General features: G+C 36.8%; 1 protein-coding gene across 2 annotated transcripts; it reads left to right on the top strand.

The window, feature by feature from the left end:
* Nucleotides 1–6,896: 6,896 nt before the first annotated feature.
* On the top strand, nt 6,897–11,572 carry LOC122080017 (TORTIFOLIA1-like protein 4). 2 transcript variants are annotated; one of them, XM_042646869.1, is made up of 5 exons: nt 6,897–7,998; nt 8,107–8,215; nt 8,571–9,154; nt 10,252–10,752; nt 11,179–11,572. In XM_042646869.1, exons 1-4 carry the CDS (start codon nt 7,129–7,131, stop codon nt 10,738–10,740), a joined length of 2,052 nt encoding a protein of 683 aa, XP_042502803.1. In that variant the 5' UTR covers nt 6,897–7,128; the 3' UTR covers nt 10,741–10,752; nt 11,179–11,572. The 2 variants fall into 2 exon arrangements, with proteins under 2 accessions (XP_042502803.1, XP_042502802.1); XM_042646868.1 differs by having other exon boundaries at nt 6,900–7,998; nt 10,249–10,752.
* The last annotated feature ends 8,795 nt before the right edge of the window (nt 11,573–20,367 follow it).

The following is a 20,367-nucleotide window of genomic DNA, read 5'->3' as shown; positions in this document are numbered from 1 at the left end:
AAGGGTAGATGAGTATATCTGAATATCAATTATGGCCTCTAAGATCATTATTTAGTTGGTGGGCATATTGTTATCTAAAATTAAAATTAGGGTTCATTAGATTTGAAAGATGAAGCCAAAAATCAGTCCATGATTGCTTGACTGCTTCCATGTGGAATCATTAAGGTGAAGATGAATATAATGTAATGTACCATTATCTGTAACATGCTATGCGCAGAGTCATGACAAAGAAAACCATGGATTTGGAAGGGGTCTTGGCCTCTTGGGTCCACCACCACCATTACCAGCAGGCACTAGCAGTAACCTAGAATATAGAGGACGGGTTCACCACATGGCCCCCAATCATCCAAAGATCCTCCAAACAGTAGTGAAAGGTCCAAGTCTTTTCTTTAATTCTAAGTCACCCTAGTCCAATCCTACTTCCAACTCGATCTAATAAAAGATACTTTAATTAAGAAAGAAATATATTTAAAAAGCCAAATTCCATAGATTCCTTTTATGACCCAGCCATCAATCAGATGGATTTCACTTCCCATTGGTGGGTATGGTTTTAGGCATTGGGACTCGATTGGATACAGTTGATACCGACTGATACTATATCCACCGTATCAGGGGATGGTGTATCAATATTTTGAGGGGCAAAATGATCCACTATGACACCATGCACTAAAACCCTATTCACGGGGGCTGTGTTATGGGGCTAAGACCTTGGGGGATCAGGACTAAGGTTATTAAACTTGGAATCAAATCCAATAGATTTGGATTCCGATTCAGCCAGAGTCAGCTCAAAATTGACATAAACCCTAAAATCCCACCATCAATTCAATATATCCGATTCTGATTCTTGAAACCCTGAGTGGGACTTAATACGTAGACACACCACTTTATATTGAGGATACTAATGTTCTTTCTATTGCAATCCAACTAGGTACCCATGTGGGTTCCTACCATTAGTGTCTTCCTCCTTATTTTTTTCTGAATGAAGTGTTCTTATCACCCTTGTCTACCAAGAAAAAGAAGTCTCTCTCTCAAAGAATGACACTTGTCACGAGAGAGAGAGAGAGAGAGAGAGAGAATGTTTGTATGTAAGGGACCTCATATGGGTATCATGGATCCTTACCATATACAAATGTAGACATTATTTGAAAGTCATTCTTGTAACCTCCAAATACGCAAAACAAACACGTGAGTGGGTCGCCAAGGAGAAGGACTACTCACATGGGAATAGTTGGATTAATTAGAAATGGTTGGATGGGATGGGATGGGATATGATGGACCAATTTAGAGTTTTGATGATACCAAAGAGGAAGAAGGGTCAGAGTATTAATTCAACTCCCCAGTAGTCCCCATGTGCCTCAGTAGCTGCCCAAGGCCCCTCTTATCTCTGGGCTCTCTGCTTCTCATATCACTCCTCCTAACAAGACACAACCACAACTCCTTACCCATCAATTTGGGGATTAGGCTGACATCCTTTCTCTCTAGTCACACTCCACACCTTCTCTCTCTCTCTCTCTCTCTGGTCCCTTCTTGGGCTGAGGGCCCTTGGCCATGATTTTTTTTTTTCCATTCTTCAATGTTCATGAACCTTAGTTGTTTTAGCTTCCTAAGCTTTCCATTGGGTTAATTAGATTCTCTGTTGGGTTGGGTCTAAGTGAACTCTTTTATCTATGAGATTGAGAATTTTAGATTCGGATCTCTCAGCCTTGCCCAATTTGTCTTCATCCTCACGTGAATGTTTCTGTTAATTCATGAACCTCACGTGTTGTCTCCTTGATCCTATCCCTTCAATCCCCACTACACCTGGAATCATTCCTTTTCTTTCTCAGTTTCTCTCTTCTCAATCTATATATATTTTTTTTTTCACTTTTTGTCAACATTGATCGAATCAAATTGTGTACTTTTTTGGAAGAAAATGCAACAATTGATCTAATAAATTGCTTATCGGTGGGGATTCCCTCTCACATTCTCTTACATAATGAATCATAGTAATTTAAGGGTGTTAATCGATTTAGTTTCGGTTTTTTAGTTCGATTCAAAATATAGCATGATCGAATCAGCATGGTTTGGTTCAATTTTAGCTAAATTTTTATTTGGTTCTTTAATTATTCGGTTTCATATTCTTTTTTTTTTTTAATCCGGTTTGTACCTTGTTTGGCCCTATTTTAGGTGTTTGGACAAACATTTTACATCTTCAACTTAAAAAAAGAAGAAAACCTTGTTTGCTAGGGTTATAATCTACCAATTTTTTTTTTGAAATAAAAAATAAATAATTTATCATCCAAATTGATTAAAACATTGAAAATGAATAGAAGGTAATAAGTTCAGTTTGGTTCAACTTGAGCCCACAGTTTCAACGTTGAGATCAAACTGAACCGAGAACAAATTCTATATTTTGAAATCAAAGTCGAATAGATTGTTTTGATTCGTTTACATTGATTTTTGTTCTAAATTGACACCCATACGTGGCATTCACAATGACTCTCTCTCTCTCTCTCTCTCAAAATATGGATCACATACTTAAAAAATACATGTCTCGTCCTCTCAATAGAGGCCCTACACTTGTATACTCAAAATCTCCATGACTTTCTCCTATTGTATTGTTAAACCTAGCACTTTACCACTTTCTTAATTTGGATTTACATGGACTATCATCATGTAATCCTAGGCAAGTTCATGGTGTACATTCTACTTGGGTTGTTAAGATGCATTTATAGGTGCTAGTGGGAATCTAGACTAGCTTAAATTTGATTTTCAATTAGGAATTTTATTGATGGTTGGTAGTTGTTGGTCCATATTTGGTACTATTTAAACGAAACTATAAATGAAAATAAGGCTCTTGGCCTAAATTCCAAAAGATATAGGTTGTGTTTGGTTGCGTAAAGATTGTAACTTCATTTTGTGAGGGGGGAAAATAAGTTTATGATGTTTGACTGTTAGGATCATAATACCAGTTTTATTGTGGGCCCTATTTTCTTCTATCTCACTTGACAATTATTTCTTGTCCAATGAGTTTTCTTTTAAAAAGAAAAAAAAAAAAAAGGAAATAATTCTTTGAGCCGTCAAAGTAGGTACACTAGCACCTTTATGTCTATCTATCTCTTTTTCATATAAAATGATCTCGTTGCCTTTTTATGTATAATATTATTTTATTGCATCTTATTCATGCACTCCCTTATGTTGCTTGCTTAGTGAATCAACTCTAAAATAAATTCTAAAATTTGATTAAGGATTTCAGTAAGTCATCGTATAAACAACTTCACAGCTACACCACTTGTTTATCTGAAAAAACACACATCAAATAAGAGGTTAAAAAAAAATAAAATAAATAAATAATGGAAAAACTATCATTGAGCATAAGTTGTTTCTTACGCCATCACACATGAAGTTTTTTATTATTATTATTTTTTATTCTTGGGTTGTCTAGATGGTTAGGGCGAATTGAATATTGTGTGGATAAGCACATGGTCCCATTTTTGATTCTCCATCTGTGCATTTACGATTTAAGTGGAGATCACTTAAAACTCACTTTATGAGGTATAGAAAATGTTGTTAGTTCAAAGAAGCCTTTCCCAAATTATAAATATAATTTATTGACATGTGATTGGATTGTGCCATCACAATTTGTGTGAAGTCAGCAATTTCTGGATCCATATTTCCCATGAGAGCTGAGAGCTGAGGGTATCAATTTAGAACTAGAATCAAGAATGATACTATCTATTTAATATCAACTTGAAAAAGTTTGGTTCGGTTTTGATTTTATTTTGAAAAGTTTTTGGACTAAAAGAACTATATAAAGTGTAATCCATATAAATCCAACCCAAATGCTACAATCATGTGTCTTCATTAAGTTATGTTAAATTGCCTACTATGGATTTCTTTGTGGAGTTGTATAAAAAGGGTTGAAATTAAAGGTATTGGATTTAACATTGTGGAACTGTATCATCATGAGATTGTAATTTTTTTCCCCAATTTTTTTTGTTTCAACAGCTTATTCCACTTAAATTGAATTACCAAGACCGTATATAGACTAAATGAAATCAATAAAACCGACATCGATTTAATTCAGTTTTGATTTATGGTTATGAAAATTCTTTGATTTGAAATTGAACCAATCAACTCCAAATAAAAGAAAAGAAAAAAAAATGAAATCGAACCATTTGATACCCTTGAGAGCAAGAGGGAGTTGCCAAAATGTGATTAATAAAGAATTTAATCAGTAGCTGAGATTGGCAGAATTCTAGTTATTTTCCTAGCTTTTGATGAAAATTGCTGGTTACCATTTATACATCCTTTATTATTATTATTATTCTTTTTTGGGTATGCATCCTTTAATTGGATTGCTACATTCACAAGCATATCAAAACATGTTTTAGAATAAGGAAAAAAAAAGAAAATCCCCACATTGTCTGCGTATTGTACACCCTTTTATAAGTTTTTTTCTTTATTTTCTCTTTGCTCTTTATCATCGTCTTCCTTACTGATGACACTATTATGTGCATTACAACTGGTGAGATGCATGAGTCTCTTTCTACATCCGCAGTGTGGGGGGAACCGTTCCCTTTCAATATAAAGTGGTAGGGCAATCTTCCTATATACATATATATATTTTTAATGAAACTATATAGAGAATATATTTGAAAAACATGTATTAATTTCAGTAGGGAAAAACATATGGTCGACCTATGTGGGGCATGTTTGAAAGAGGTTTTCTTTGAGAGAAAAAGCGTCCAATGTACATCCGATGGTTAGAAATTCCTTAAAATGCATATTAGGATTCTACCAACCATTGAATAAGCACTAAAGATGATGAAGCCGAGTGCCAATGTACCCTGTGCCAAAAAAAACAAGTGATTAAAATCCATCAGGCTTCTAATCAGAACCCATTCTATCAAGCCTTTTATAATTGCCATGTCGCAGTTCAGTTGGATACAAAATTGATTTGATGGATAAATTTCCACATATCATCATTAATCGAAGGACGAAAATTTTCAAGCCAATTTAATTTTGTAAAGGACTTACCCTTCATTTATGGGCTCACATGATCCTAAACCCTATGAATGTCAACTTTATCTTCCCTTAAAATCAGGGAAGATCTCATTATTAGGACCTCATGCCTTAAATTTTCCTTTCCTTTTCCTCTTATTCCCTTGTTCTCCAGCCCTTTTTCCCCCTTCCCCTTGGAAGAATAATTACAGTCTCCCTAAATTCTAAACCCACAGGGAATTCTCAATTGCTAAAGTTGTTAAAAAGATTGATTAGCACTTGACATTTCACCCTAGCTTATGGACAGAAAGTGAAACACTATTTATGTGGTACATGTGGGGTTAGAAAGTTAGGTAGGCAGGTAGGTTGGTATGTCATGAAATTCCCATTTCATGGGTCCCACTTCAATGATCCAAACTTTGCCTTCCTATGTTTCTAAAAGTAATACCCATTGGCATCAGATGGTTCATATATGTTTGATTTCATCTCTCCCACTCTAAAGTTTAGAGATGGATCCCCTCTCATAGGATAAACACTTTAACCAAATCCTAAGCCCATGGTTTTAGAATTTGGATGGGAATTGGGGAAATTGGTTGATTACTATTCTAATTATGCTATTTGATTTACATTTACACCATTTGCATCAACAAGTATTTTGAATAAAATATTCAAAATTTTTCATAGACTTATGAAAATCTCTTTTTTTTTTCCCCCCTCAATTCCAATATCTCGGCCTTTAGGGCTCTAGTTTCTAGTTTTGAGTTTGGACTTAATTCAGCTTGAGAAAATTGAAAGGAAGAGAAGTGAAAATTTTATAAACTTAAAAAAAAGAAGATTTGAGATAACCATTAACTATGTAAACTACCTAATCTTCTTACCATATTAGTAATACTATTTTTTAGATGTAATTTTTTTTTTATTTTACTTTCCAAATTGAATTGAATTAAATGTTTAAAAACCTTGCACCAATAATAATAATAATTATAATAAATAAATAAATAAAATTTTAAAAGAAAGCTACCTAGTTGTGTGCTCATACGCTCATACATAAGGGCAGAGAAAAAACCATCTTGCTCCCCCATCCCAAATGTTGAATGTCTTGAGACAAGCTCCCATTAGCCTCAATATAATACAAGGGCCACTCAACCCAGTAGAATTTTCTCTTCGTAACCAAATATAGAATGATTTTAAAGAATTAGTAATTATAGAAAATTTTTTGACTTGGAAAATTTCAATTCCCTAGTGGATAATGATTATCAAAATTTCTATATTAGTCTTAACTCTAAAGTCCAATTTCTTCCGCAACCAAACGGATCGTAGGCCAAGTGATCTACATGAATGAACCATGATGAGCTAGAACCCAACCAGATTACCAGACCCGATCAGACCCGGCTCAACCCATATCAACTTGCTAGTTAATCCAACTCTGACTGGGTCCTCACCTCCTTTCCCTGGACCAAAACTCTCACTTCCTTAATCCTCACCTTCAAATGTGGATAAGACGCTGCCAGTATCACATGCTTCGCTTATCGTTCGAGCAGTTTCTCAATCTTTTGATCAAACCCTCGAATATACTCTAGAGTCTAGAGAGAGACACTAGACAGGTCATAGCCCCCAATTTTGATTCCTCAAAAACCCTTTGATTACTTTTTCTTTTAATTTCATGGGTCCCACCCCAACTCTATCCCTGCGCCTTGCGTCAGACACGATCGATCACCTTCGCGCTCTTCTTAACTGCCATAAACCATCCTCTTTCATCTCTCTCTCTCTCTCTCATCTCATGCCTTCACATGCACGACACTTAATTAGGATTCCACCACTTTCAACTATTAGTAAAGCTAAAATAATATTACAGCTTAAGTTGTTACTATAAATTAGAAAAGTCGGGTACAGCGAAGCTTATTCGTCCACAACTATGAAGACCACTTTGGAGTCTTTTTGAGTAGAATTGAGGAAATTCCTGCACTGTCCTCGTCTCCTACTCTCACCCTTCCCCTTCATTGTCTCCTTCCCAACTATATATATATAAATTCCAAACCACGGCGTGGATCTTGAAGAACTACTAAAACTCAAGAGACTAGGGAGAAAACGCGGCGGAGCCAACACTCAACCGGTGGCGCCACCGCTTCTAATCTGAAGCGGCCAATGCCGGGATCTGCTCCACACCACTACTTCAACTCCCAATCACCGGCGACAATGGCTGTCCCAAAGAGATCTTCACCGATTCCTCAACAGAACACTTCGACTCGGGATCTAAAGCAACGAGTCATCATCAACCTCAACAAGCTTTCTGATCGTGATACTCACGCTATTGCTACCTCCGAGCTCGAATCCATAGCTCGCAATCTCACTCACGACTCCTTCTCTCCGTTTCTCAATTGCATCTACGATACTGATTCCTCTGAGAAGAGTTCTGTCCGGAAACAATGTGTCCGCCTCCTTGGTTTCATCTCTCAGACTCATGGCGATGCTCTCTCTCCTTTCCTCTCTAAAATGTTAGCTAACATTGTTCGCCGCCTCCGGGACCCCGATTCCTCCGTCCGACAGGCTTGTATCGACGCTGTTACGGCCATGGCTTCCCAGATCACTAAGGCTTCCTTCTCTGTGTTCTTGAAGAATTTAACTGAGGCTCTTCTGCTTGAACAGGACTATAACGCTCAGATCGGTTCCGCGCTTTGTCTCGCCTCTGCCATCGAGGCTTCGCCTGATCCGGAGCCCTCGCAATTGCAGAAGCTCTTGCCGAGGTTGCTCAAGTTACTCAAGGCTGACTGCTTTAAGGCGAAACCGGCACTGTTGTCGCTCATTGGCAGCATTGCTGGGGTCGGCGGTGCCTCCAATCGTAATGTGTTGATCAATTTGGTTCCTACTATGGTTGAGTTCCTCTGTAGTGAAGATTGGGCCGCGAGGAAGGCTTCCGCTGAGGCTTTCCTTAAGCTTGCTATGGTGGAGAGGGATCAATTATCTGAGTTTAAGACCTCGTGCCTGGCCACTTTCGATGCTCGGAGGTTCGATAAGGTCGGCCAACATTTTCAGTTTGTCCATTGTCCAAGTAATATTCCTATGGTTACTGGTTTTCCTTCGAATTTTATCCAATTTGACCTTATTGGATCTCATATGCTATAGGTGAAGGCTGTTCGAGAAACCATGACCCAGATGCTGGAAGCCTGGAAGGATGTTCCTGGCCTTTCTGACGAGGTTACACAGCCATCGCAATCGATATCTTCTTCAAGAGGTACGGATTCTACTTCATGCTTATCTGCTTCTAGCTTTTCATTGATTACTGCTGATGCTAGCACCATCTTGGAGACAGTCAGTACTGTTCTTTCTTTCCAACCTTGTTAGTTGAGTCTTCTTCACCTAATTTAGGAATTGGGTCCGTTTTGGTACTAATTACATCCATGTTTGGAGAATTGGGCATCAACATGCGGGGTTTCTTTTTTTCTTCCGGTTCTAGTGGTTTGCCTCCTTGGCATTTTTAGCGTTTTATCTTCTTATTATTCCTCTCAGTAGTTGTCGAACTTTGACATCCATTGTGGACACCTCTCGAATGTTACTTACTTTAATTTTCTTGTCTACGTAATTGGCAGAAAATGCCAGCGACGGACGCTTCCCACCAGGTCCCAGAAGCTCTGGTACTACGGGTTTTGAGACTCCCCAAACGAGGAAGAAAGCAATCCCTACGAGCAGGTCTCCTCCGACGGATGGTTCATCTGTGACTAATGCTAGAAAAAGGTCCCCTTTGAAGAGTAATGACAGGAAATCAAGTCCCGCCCTGTTTCGTAAGCTGGACCGCAAGAAGTTGCCTGATTGGAAAGTTGAGGTTGCTGTACCTCATGCTTCCTCTCTTACAGTTGTACGCGAGGATGGTATTAAGAAGACCGATGGAGGAGGTCTAAAATCAGGGGTAGATGAGTGTAATACACGTTCAATACCTCAAACAAAACGTGTTCTCTTTGATAAGAACTGCAATGACAAGACACAAAAGTTTGGTGGATTCAGGTCCGGGAACCGTGTGGTTCCAATTTATGACGAGACCTCAGATTCTACTGTTGTAGTTAGCAATACAACTGAGATGTATGGGAACCAGAAAGACAATGAGGACCTGTCCTTGATTCGCAAGCAACTGGTTCAGATTGAGAACCAGCAATCCAGTCTGTTGGATCTTCTTCAGGTATGCTTCTGGAGCTTGATTTGTTTATTCTCTCTTGGGGTTCCTTTCTGATGCATTCATTTTATGATCTACTTTATGTGCCCACAATTCTGTTTGCTGCAACTTCTATATGGTGATTAGAATCAGCAGTTTCTTAATATTTATGGGCTATTTTATTCAACAATAGCGTTTTAATATTCTAGACATTCCAAATCCTTGGTTTGTGGGACTGGTATGTTCTCTTATGGTAGCTTTCGTTTCCTATCAACAAAATATCAATGATCATGCTAAGTATATGCATAAGATGCCCTTCCTTTTCTGGAATATCTTTATTTCCATTCAAACTCATAATTTGTTCTCCAATAAAACTTTTTACAGCTTGCAAGTCATGGACAGCTCTTGATCTTTTTATTTATATATTGGGACAAAGTTTTCTGTCGGTGAGAGGCCCCTGCGCCACAGACACGAGGTGTGCAATGACCACTGTGCCCCTACCTGGGGTTGTGCGCCCGTGTGTGGGCGCAGGGGCCTTTCACGGACAGAAAACACTTGCTCTTATATATTTTACTTTAATTTTCCTGCGTCACAGCCCTTCAGTAAATGTAACCCTATTGCAACATGAAGAAGCTCATCTTCTTTTGTTCAGTTTTTCCTGTATTCCTCTGTTTCAATTCCCTTCTGCTGCACTACACTTTGATGCGAGCAAATTGTCTTATTTTTGCAATATTTCTGATGGCCTTTAGGCTGTGTTTTCTACGTTTATCAAGGATCTGCTTCATGTTATGTGCATCATGTTATATAAGTTCTTAGCATTCATAAAGCAGAATCCTAGGATGCCTACCGCCTAAAAGAGAAAAGAACCCTGTCGTTCTGCACCCTTGGCCATCAGCCTGTATTTACAACTTCCATCACTGTATACTTATCACTGTATACTTGCCTCAGAAAACTTCAGTGTGGGTGAATATTTTCACACCTAGCACAATCAGATCCAGACCATACCTGAGGATGGTCAATCTATTTATGATAATGTATTAGGATTAAGGTTACAGTCTACTGCCCTTTAACTCTAAGGAATTCTCTGGTGACACTCTTGTCCTTTCAATTCTTGAATTCAGAAGTTCATTGGGAGCTCACAGAATGGGATGCGTTCTCTAGAGACACGTGTGCATGGTCTGGAGTTGGCCCTGGATGAGATTTCCTACGATTTGGCCATGTCAACAGGAAAGATATCAGATACTGACTCAGCAGGGAACACATGCTGTAAGTTACCTGGTGCCGAATTTCTGAGCTCAAAATTCTGGAGGAGAACGGAAGGCCGGTACCCAAGCTCGAGGTTATCTTCTGCTGGGGGATCACTAGCTGCTATTCGGAAAATTGCTGATAAAGATGGCAGTTCTGAACCCTTGAGGATGGATAACTGGAGATACCGGCTCCAACGGGGTGGTGGTGGAGTTATTGTGAATCCACTGGCGGAGATTCATAGTGACACAAGGGCAAGTTCAGAGGCTTTTGCAAACAGGCCACTGAAAAACACAATCTATGATCCTGAGGGGAGGCAAGGCCGTAGTGGAAGTGGCCTTGATGTGGCTTCTTCTGTTACCAGTTGACATAAGCACCAGGTATTGTATCGCTAATTCTGAATTTTGTGATATTATTCTTTATTGTAGTCTTCAAGTAGCAAGGTTTAATGTGAATCACTGGAAGCTCTTCTTGTTGATTTCCATTCCATATTAGCTTATTCAGTGTTGCCAGGCAGGATGTATAGTTGTTGGATACGGCTTATGTTTCTGAATTTGTTTGATCCGTGAACTTCAGGATGCATTAATAAGCTATAACATGTTAATGTTCCAAATGGGTTTGTTTAAACATTTCTGTGAACTTTTAATATACAAGTTCTCAGGCATGGGGCTGGTGAAACACCAGTCTCTCATAGCTTAGCTCATAGTCATTGTTACTGAGACCACTTCTCTTGTGGGACTGAATGTTTACCCTGCATCTGCTTCTGTTTGCTGAAACATTGTTTTGTCAACTTGTTAATTTACCAGATCATCTGCATAGTTGGAGAGGAGTCAAGTTTATTTTGAGTGCTGAGATTCCTGTTGAGACGGCAAAGAAATCGCCTTTGCTTCATGTAACTTGGGAGGAGAAATGATGATATGAGATTGATATTATCTACTGTTGAAGAAGATCACTGGAGAGCAACTGAAAATGTAAAGTGGGGTGAAGCTGAGCTTTCCTAGAAATTCCAGAAGGGGGGGATTTCATTCAGTAATCCTCCATTTAACAACATTTTTTTTCCATTTTCCCGAGAGAGAGAGAGAGAGAGAGAGAGTGAGATGGTTACTTCAAATGCTTGTGATGGGAGGAAATGGTTCCATGTGTATAGTGATGAAGAGGTTTTCCCTAAAATCAATTTTTATTTGTTGGTTATTGATTCCACTGAATGTTGTTCTTAGTTTCCACATCATATGGGACTAACTGGGTCACCTTTTAGGCATATTAACAATCCAGAATGAAGAGGCATGTGTAGCCCCAAGCCTATAAAAAACTTAATGGTCATGGTCCATACTTTGTTTAATGAAGTAGTAGGAGCAGGTGGCACTTAAATGGAAGGACGAATGGAATGCTTTATTGGATTAAGAATGATTTAAAGAGAGGCTCGTGAAGTTCCCATTCGCAGGTCTAGGGGACATTTATTAATTGCCTCGTGATCCTTACAGTGTCATGAGTTTATGAATTAGGTAGGAATAGAATCAATGGATTAGATTAGATTACTACTATCCCATCATCTATTTATTTGCTTTCTGTCTACGCTTAGGTGAATTCTTTCTCTTTTGGTACATAAGGAAAGGAAAAGCAATTGGTCCAATGACTCCAATCTATCATCATCAAAGTTCAAGCAAAGCAGAATCATGTTATTGTAATTTTATCATTTTGCAATTTTTATATTATAATTTTCATTTTTAGTGAGGGTAAATATTATTTTTTCGCATAAAAAGTGTTTGAAATGCTGAATTAAAATGACTTTCAATTTTTTGAAAACCAATTTATTTTTACATTAAATAATTTTTGGGAAAAAGACAAGTGGCAATTTAAAGGAGGTTTGAAGTTTTAAACACACATAAAGAGGTGTTATTTAGACACTTCATTTTTTTAAATCTTGGTTTTATGCATGTAATAATTCTCTGAGTCAATTTCACTACATATAACCTCTATATTGGGGTATGATGTCTTCATGTCTTGCATTTCGTTGTAGTTTAATCTAGGAAACATTGGTGATCTTTTCCAATTAACAATGGCCCCGCTTGCCGACAAGCAAGCATGGGGGTTGCAAGAGGTGGGAAGGGCCCCCTGCATAGGGGATGTAGGGGCAAAGACCCAATGCCTAAATTTTTTATTTGGGACTCCGTTACTAAGGGCAATTTTATACTTTCTAGTATTAAGGTTTTGATTATATATTTATAGCGATGATTCTTTCTTTATAAGAAATTTAAGATATGTATAAAAACGAGCGTTGAGACATGCCAAGGTCTCTTGTTACATAGCCAAGTCTATGCTCAAATGGAGATGCTGGAAAAGTGGCAATATAAACTTTTGAAAATCCAATAGAAAATGAAAATTTTGAAAACCTATTGAAAAGAAATGAGTAATTTTAAACATAAAGGAAAATTTCACAACATAATGTATGATCGGATTTGGTCTAAAATTTGATATCCAGTTAATCTGGGTCATTCCCTAGATATCCAACTATTGTCATTGCTATATCAACTTTTCATATGGCATAAACTATCGAAAAAAAAATACTTAGTGACCATTTAAAAAATTTTGCCTAAATAAATGGAAAAATATACACATTGTCTGTAGAATAACCCTCCCATTTCTAACCATGTGGACCTCTTGTATGGAAATTATGAGGCATTCTCTCTTGTTCACCTATTGACTTGGCATACGAGATGTCAATACACATAGATGGGGTGTAGATCCTTCCACCAAAATCAAAATAAGGATACCAATTTTGACTGAAAAAGATCAGTACCTGGTTGTGGCCCTTACGCTTGAACACTAAGGTTGGCAAAAAGAACACCCTGCCCCCGAGTGGATGATTGTGCACCTCCCTTGGTTGGTTCCTATATTGTCACAATAGTCACATAACCACATAGTAATCCCCATCCTTAATTTTGAATAAATGGGGTTCCTCAATGTTTACATCTAGAATATATCTTTCATAATGCCCTAATTATACTGCTCGTTAGTTCAATGAGATGTAGTATCTATAGTATTACGGATACATACATGTAGGGTAAATTGTGTACTAAGTACAACCGATATACCTAATTATGCTTTCTAATAATATTTTTCTTCTTTCATTAAAAAAAAAAAAAAAGAAATAAGAAATAAGAAAAAAAAAAAGTAGTTCAATCAGTTACCCAAATTTGGACATATTTCCTCAATTTCTTCTTCTTCTTTTCTTTTCTTTCTTTCTTTTTTTCTTTTTTCTTTTTCTTTTTTCTTTTTTTTTTTCAAGAAATTTTTAAGAATTTTTTTATTCATGTAAACTTGGCAAACAAGTGGTTGTTGCACATGAATTTTGCAACTATGAAATAAAATTGGACCAAATTATCATACATGTCAAAGATAGATCTTCCTAACTAAAGAGTAGGCAAGATTGTTCACCACCTTAGAAGCATACTGAAACTTACCTGAGAGCAAATATGTTGATAAATACAAAATATCCTCATACATGCAATAAGTACGAAGCAATAAAACCACAGAACCCTCAACTCTTACAACTGATATGTTTGTCTTCTTGTTCAATAGGACACCATTCATGAACTCAAGATTGAATCGTGGTATCTCTTGCCATTTTCACTTTATAAGATAAATGACTTCCAAACCAAATTGCTTGAGCAAAGGGATAGATCAATAAGATATGTACATGACTTCCCTGTAGTTCATGACCACACCATTAACATGAAGCATCAATTGGAATTTACCAATATTGAATTGATAAATGAAGTCTAAAACCTACAAGGGAACGGCACAGTCTACCTTCTACTATACTATGACTTGCCCATAACGGATGGTTGTAAGAAATCACTTTTGGGGGAGTCTTAAAATAATTTCAAAATTTCAATAAAATAAATTTAATAAGAAAAATAAAAAAAAACATAAAAAGGAAAATTTTGATACATGGTGAAAGCCACATGGTTGAATTGTGATAATAATTTAACATGTGACTACTCAACTATGTCCAATCATGATTTTCGACATTCTCATAGTAACTCAACCAACTATCTTTTGAAGTTCTCGTTCCCCAAGACTTCGCACATGCGGGAAGCTCTTGCACTAGGTAAGTTCTTTTTACAATATTTAGAAATTCCATTCCTCCCTCAAAATTCGGCTATAAGAATGCCTAATCATTAATCAATAAAATTACAAAACAGGGTGGAAAAATTCTCTTGAAATAAGCTTAAAAAATCATTTTCCTCCCAAAAAAATTATATAAAAAACAAATTCACATTCTGTGACATATTGATTGCAAATTTCCCCCCGAATATAGAATAAGATTTGATCACTAAAAAAAAAAAAAAAAAAAAGCAATAAGTCATGGTTCTTGCATGCCAATATCATTCCTCCACTTCCACGTGGTATAGTTAAGGGGACTACCCACCTAAATTAGGTGGATTGTGACCCACAAAACTTATTCTCATATGTCGGCAGGTGCAAATGAGGTTGAAAGGAATAGGGTATTGGAAAGGATCGTTTCAACAGGGCATGCAAATAACAAAGAAACCCATAACAATTCTTTTTCTCAATAACAAACAAATAGGAATAGATCAATTTATTGATTAATCTATCTATCTAGTGATCGGTTGAGTACCAACTTTTTAATTGGATGTGAACATCACAATCATCCAAGTCTTTTTGTTTTGTTTTATTTTGACAATTGTCACAATCATCTAAAATCTTATGTTGTCAACTAGAAATAATTTATTTCATTTCTTTTTTTATATATATCAATAGTATTTCTTAATTAATTTCTTCCTTTTTAAATTTGTTTACGTAGGCTGAAGAGTCTAGTTTTGATTAGTAAATGAAAGACAATAACAGAAGTAGAGATATGCAAAAAGAATTGAATGGCATTTGGGAATGCCGACGTTATGGTTTTTGGAATGACTAAGATTTAATTAAGAAGATTTAATAGTGATGTAGAAACGCAACCCTAAAATGATATAGAAAAGAATGGATAAACAAGAATAAATAATATAAATAAATTTATGAGATTCGGTAAAATTGCCTACGTCCTCAATGAGGTGAGATCCTTGCTTCACTATCAATGGAGAATACAGTTATAGTGCTCGTCTTCACACCTCTCTTAGATTGCTTACAGAGAAAAAGAACCTCGCTACAAAATATAAAGCAAAAAAACCCTAATATCAGAAAGCGGGGATTGCCGTTCAATTTATTGGGGGGCCTGCACCAGTACTCCTTGAATTAAACTACGATGGAATATAAAACATTGTACACCAACAAATGAGTGGAAAAGAAAAAAACAAAAATGGGAAGTCCAATGATTAGAGAATTCATTATCCTTGTTTTTCTCGCGCATATAAGGCTTTGAGCACTCTCTCCTTAATAGTTTGGGCATTGATTCTAGTATGATCTCAAATAGAGCTATTTACAGAACAAGGATCCATATAAGTAAAATGCCTACCCCTAACCCAACAGATAAAGTATATTATATAGTCCATTTTAGGGATTGGCGACTTATCCATTCAATGACTTTGGCACTGGACGTTCCCAAAATGGCAGGGTCAGGTGAATTCAAAAATAATAGAAACGTTTTGGCATTCCAGCCTTACCTTCTTCCCTTCAGGGGCCTATCCGAAATAAAATCCAGTACCTCTTGGTCATGAATATATCTGAATAAGACGAACCGGCCCCCATGGATATCTTTGCTTCAGAAGAAAACAATCATAATTAGGCTCCGTCAATTAGAATGTGTATTCTCCATGTAGGAGATCTCAATTCTCTATTTAGGTAGGATGTTTCTAAAGTGGTATTGTGTTATTTTCTTGTTATTTTTATTTTTTATTTTATTTTATTTTTTTTATCTTCTTATGGATCCATGTAGACCCCTAATTAATTAAAAAAAAAAAAAAAAGAATTATTATTTCTTTGACAATTAACTTTTGAGAATGAATCCTATTCAAGATCCCAAGCCACAATTTCTTCCATGAGAAACTAATATGACAAACAAAATCAAAATCAGATCGTGAACTCCTTGGTAAGGATACAATATCTTATTTTGTCAGTTGAGGAGTCAAATTCATTGTCATTGAATTGACATGCTCGCTACTGTCTGCAAGTATGGAAAGCTACCACAGGTCTAATAATACAAACCAACTTTAATTGCTTATTTCTATTTATCTATCTATTTAACAAAGTTTATTTGAATAAAGAGAACAGAATATTTACTCAATTGGGAATTCAGATATGGCCTGAAACTAAACCCAGATTGATATGAGATATGGTTCTGCTGCTCTCTTGTCGTTTTTCTATATTTTGAATATATAATTCTGACTTGATGTGTTCTTGAACAAGAATGAAGATAAGAGAGTTGAATGAATTGTTCTGATGGTTCAATCTTGGAAGGAAAATTCTGATTGTTTTCTCTTTCCATAATGCACCCTACCGCCAAGTTTGTTTGGTTATCAAGAAATGAATAAATAAAAAAATAAAAAAATAAAAAAATAAAAATTTAAGAGAGGGACAAGTAGATCAATATATCATTACATCATTATAAAAAAAAAATTATGATGATGTAATGATTGTTTTATGTGTCTCTTAAAATTAAAATTTTTTTTTCTTTTTCTCTTCATTTTTTTGACAACCAAACATTGCCTCAAGGAAAGTTTTTGAATCAATCAATTCAAATCAATGAGAGTGGAAAATGAAATCAAATCCTTCTTGTGAGGCATAATGAGCCGAGCATTTAGGAAGTCTCTGCCAGCAACAGCAAGGCCTCCAATATCAATTTGAAGGGAACCTTCAAAGTCCAACCATATCATTTAATATCATATAATGGTTTTATTAGACTTTCTATGTGTGATTCCATTTTACCCATCCATTGGCAGCTAGCGATGGCCAACTTCAAGGTCAAATGACTTAGGCTCTGTATGCATGGTAACATTGCTGTTTTAAAAAAAACAGATTCTGGGTTGGGCATAGTTCTGTATTTTTGTGTTTTTGGAGTGATTCTGTACTTTAAATGTTATATGGGAACGTTAAGCTGGAGAAGGTGAAACTGAAGGTAACTTACAAACCTAGTGTCGAAGGGTGATATGGTAATTCCAACCATTGGACATCGGAGGATTGATTTATATTATCCATATGTACATCGAATATCAAACTCACCATTGGTGTTGGTGAGATGGGGGACGATTCCACATATTTAGGTTCTAGACTTTGCATGCCACATGGTAGAATTAGGGGACTTCAGCATAATATCCAAAGGGTGAAGACTCTGCTCTCTAATTGGAAAGCTAATCTCCCATCCTTTGCTGGCCGCATTGTGCTTCTGAAATCTACCTTGGCATTCGTACCCACTTACACTATGTCTTCATTCCTTCTTCCAAAAACAATCTGGTCCCAACTTGACTCAATTTACTCAAAATTCTGGAATGGAGATCCTTCGGACAAAAGGAAGATTCATCTGATCAGTTGGAAGAAAATTTGTAAACTGGACCTTGGTGGTTTAAGAATTAGAAGCTCTGAGACACAGAATAAGGCATTAATCTTGAAGTTAGGCTGGAGACTTCTAACGGAACCTGATTCTCTATGGGCTAGGATTCTTGCAGCCAAATATTTCCCTGGTCGGTTCATTTTCCACCCTTCCAATCTAAAAAAGAGAAGCTCATGGCCTTGGAATGGTATAGCCCACATGCTTCCATCCCTCCAATCTATTATCAAAAGAGTTATTGGGAATGGTAACCCTTGGACTGGAATGGAACCCTTGGATACGATCCATCCATAGTTCTTTTTTAATGGTATAGAATCACCTCTTCTGGCTTCTCTTGAGGGAAAGAAGGTAAATGATCTCATCAAAGGTAATGCTTGGAATGCTAACATTCTTCTTTCTTTCCTTCCTATACATTTTGTTCAAACAATTGCATCTATACCAATTAACACAACACAAGATCAGGTGCTGTACCATATCAAAGTCAGGGATTCTATCCACTAAATTGGCTGCTAAATTTCTAAGCAGTGATACCTCCTACTAACCTTGTTGGCACATCTAACAGGTGGTGTTGCTTCTCTGCTTGCTCACACTGGTGGCATTTCTTATGAAAAATCTGTATCCACTCAAAATTTAAGACCTTCTTCTGGACAATTTCCCATGGCCCGACTAAAGATAAGATAGGGAAAAGGATGCCCATGGAGAACACATGTGATTTGTGCAATTCTGAATAGAAATCCGTTTGGCACATTTTTCTCTCTTGTGACTTCACCAAACTCATATGGGCTGCTAGTCCACTAGGACTGCATACTCATGCACTTAGAGCTTCTTCTTTTCGAAACCTGTTTATGTATTTCTTTAAGTCTACAATTATTCCATTTCAGAATCTTCAGTATTTTTTTTCAGTGTTCATTATAATTTGTTACTATATCTGGTCACATAGAAACAAATTCCTTTTCAGGAATGAGTAGCCAAACCCACAAAAAATTCTTGACCCGGCTCACAAATGGATTTATTGGTATTACAATAACCAATTAATGACCTTTGATGTGGCCCATCCATATTAACAACAGGATCAGATTGTTCAATCTGCAAGAGCTCTTCTTTTTGGGGCGAAGTATGCATCATGGCAAGGATGATCCATGATGGAGGTTTGGACCAATTCGGAGACACTGCAACGTTTAACTTTTGGACTAGATAATTCTTTTTGGCCTCTAACTGTGGCGGGGAGATTTTTCAATATATAGAACAAGGTGGACATCGAATGTAAGTTTGTTACAGACTCGAAACCGGTTACGCATTTTGTAACTATTGCAAAGAGAACGTTGGTAATACCAAAACGACGTTCAACTGACTGTACTTAATCCCTCTGTTAATATAACTCTTTTCTGTTTGTTCGATAAAAAAAATAAATCAAACTCAAATTCAATCTTATATCCTTCTATTTATTGGGATTTTTCTAAAAATACATTTTATTTCTTTGTTGGTTCTTAGTGTTTTGTTTGGGCTAAAATTGCCATATGAACAAGAGATATTGAGGTAAATGATCTATACCTAGCTATAAGGGTGTCAATTTCAAATCAAAACCGAATACAGAATCCAAAATGGAGTTGAACTAATCGGACTTAATCAAATTGAATTGATTCGGTTTCAGTATGTGAGTATGGACAGAGATTTTTTAGGTGGTAAGTATTTTTTGTAATTTATCATCATATATTTATATGTAAAGACAATTTTGGAGTTAGCAATGGCCATAAGACCCATAACTTGAGCTCATTATGGCCTTTGGTTCATCACAATCATGGTCCAAAAGTGGAACCATTTTCATAACAGAATTAAAACTGAGGTATAAAATCGAATTAAAATTGTATATCAAAACTGAATTGGAACCAAAATCGAGCCAATCCAAATTAAATCGACTTGAGTATCTAAATATGGAACCAAGTTGGTTCTTGGTTCGGTTTTAGTCCACCTTATTATCATTTAGAACCAAACTGAAATTGAACCGAATAATCGAAACCAAGCCGATTGACGCCCTTACCTAGCTAGAGGTGTCGTCCGGTTGATCTAGGCCAGTCTCAGTTCGGCCATTATCCAGCTCATGAATTTGAGGCCCAAGACATGACCACATGATTATATAATTGGTCCTTAAAGCCCAGATCCTGACAGAACGTAATCTGTTGGTCGGTTGTTGTGCCATTCGGTCCATAATCAGTTCTTTCCATAAGCAGTCTCTAGTGGCCCACTCGGATCCTCTCCAGCCACTGTCCCAGTGCGGTTTGTGCACATCCGACGGCTGGCAACACCTAGGTATGCACCCTTGGTCGACAATTGTGCAGTAAGTTTCATTATTTCTTAAAGGGAGAGGGATAGGCACACTGCCTATATGGAACAAGGTAGTGGGCAGCACAAATAGGACTGTGGGACAAGGCATCATATAGGAAAGACAGGGTATCCTTTCATCAGGGTGAAGGATAGAAATAGACACATTATA

The sequence above is a fragment of the Macadamia integrifolia genome, chromosome 5, assembly GCF_013358625.1.
Source record: "Macadamia integrifolia cultivar HAES 741 chromosome 5, SCU_Mint_v3, whole genome shotgun sequence".
NCBI lineage: Eukaryota > Viridiplantae > Streptophyta > Magnoliopsida > Proteales > Proteaceae > Macadamia > Macadamia integrifolia.
Note: the sequence above shows the minus strand (reverse complement) of the source record. Positions and strands in the feature narration are given on the sequence as shown.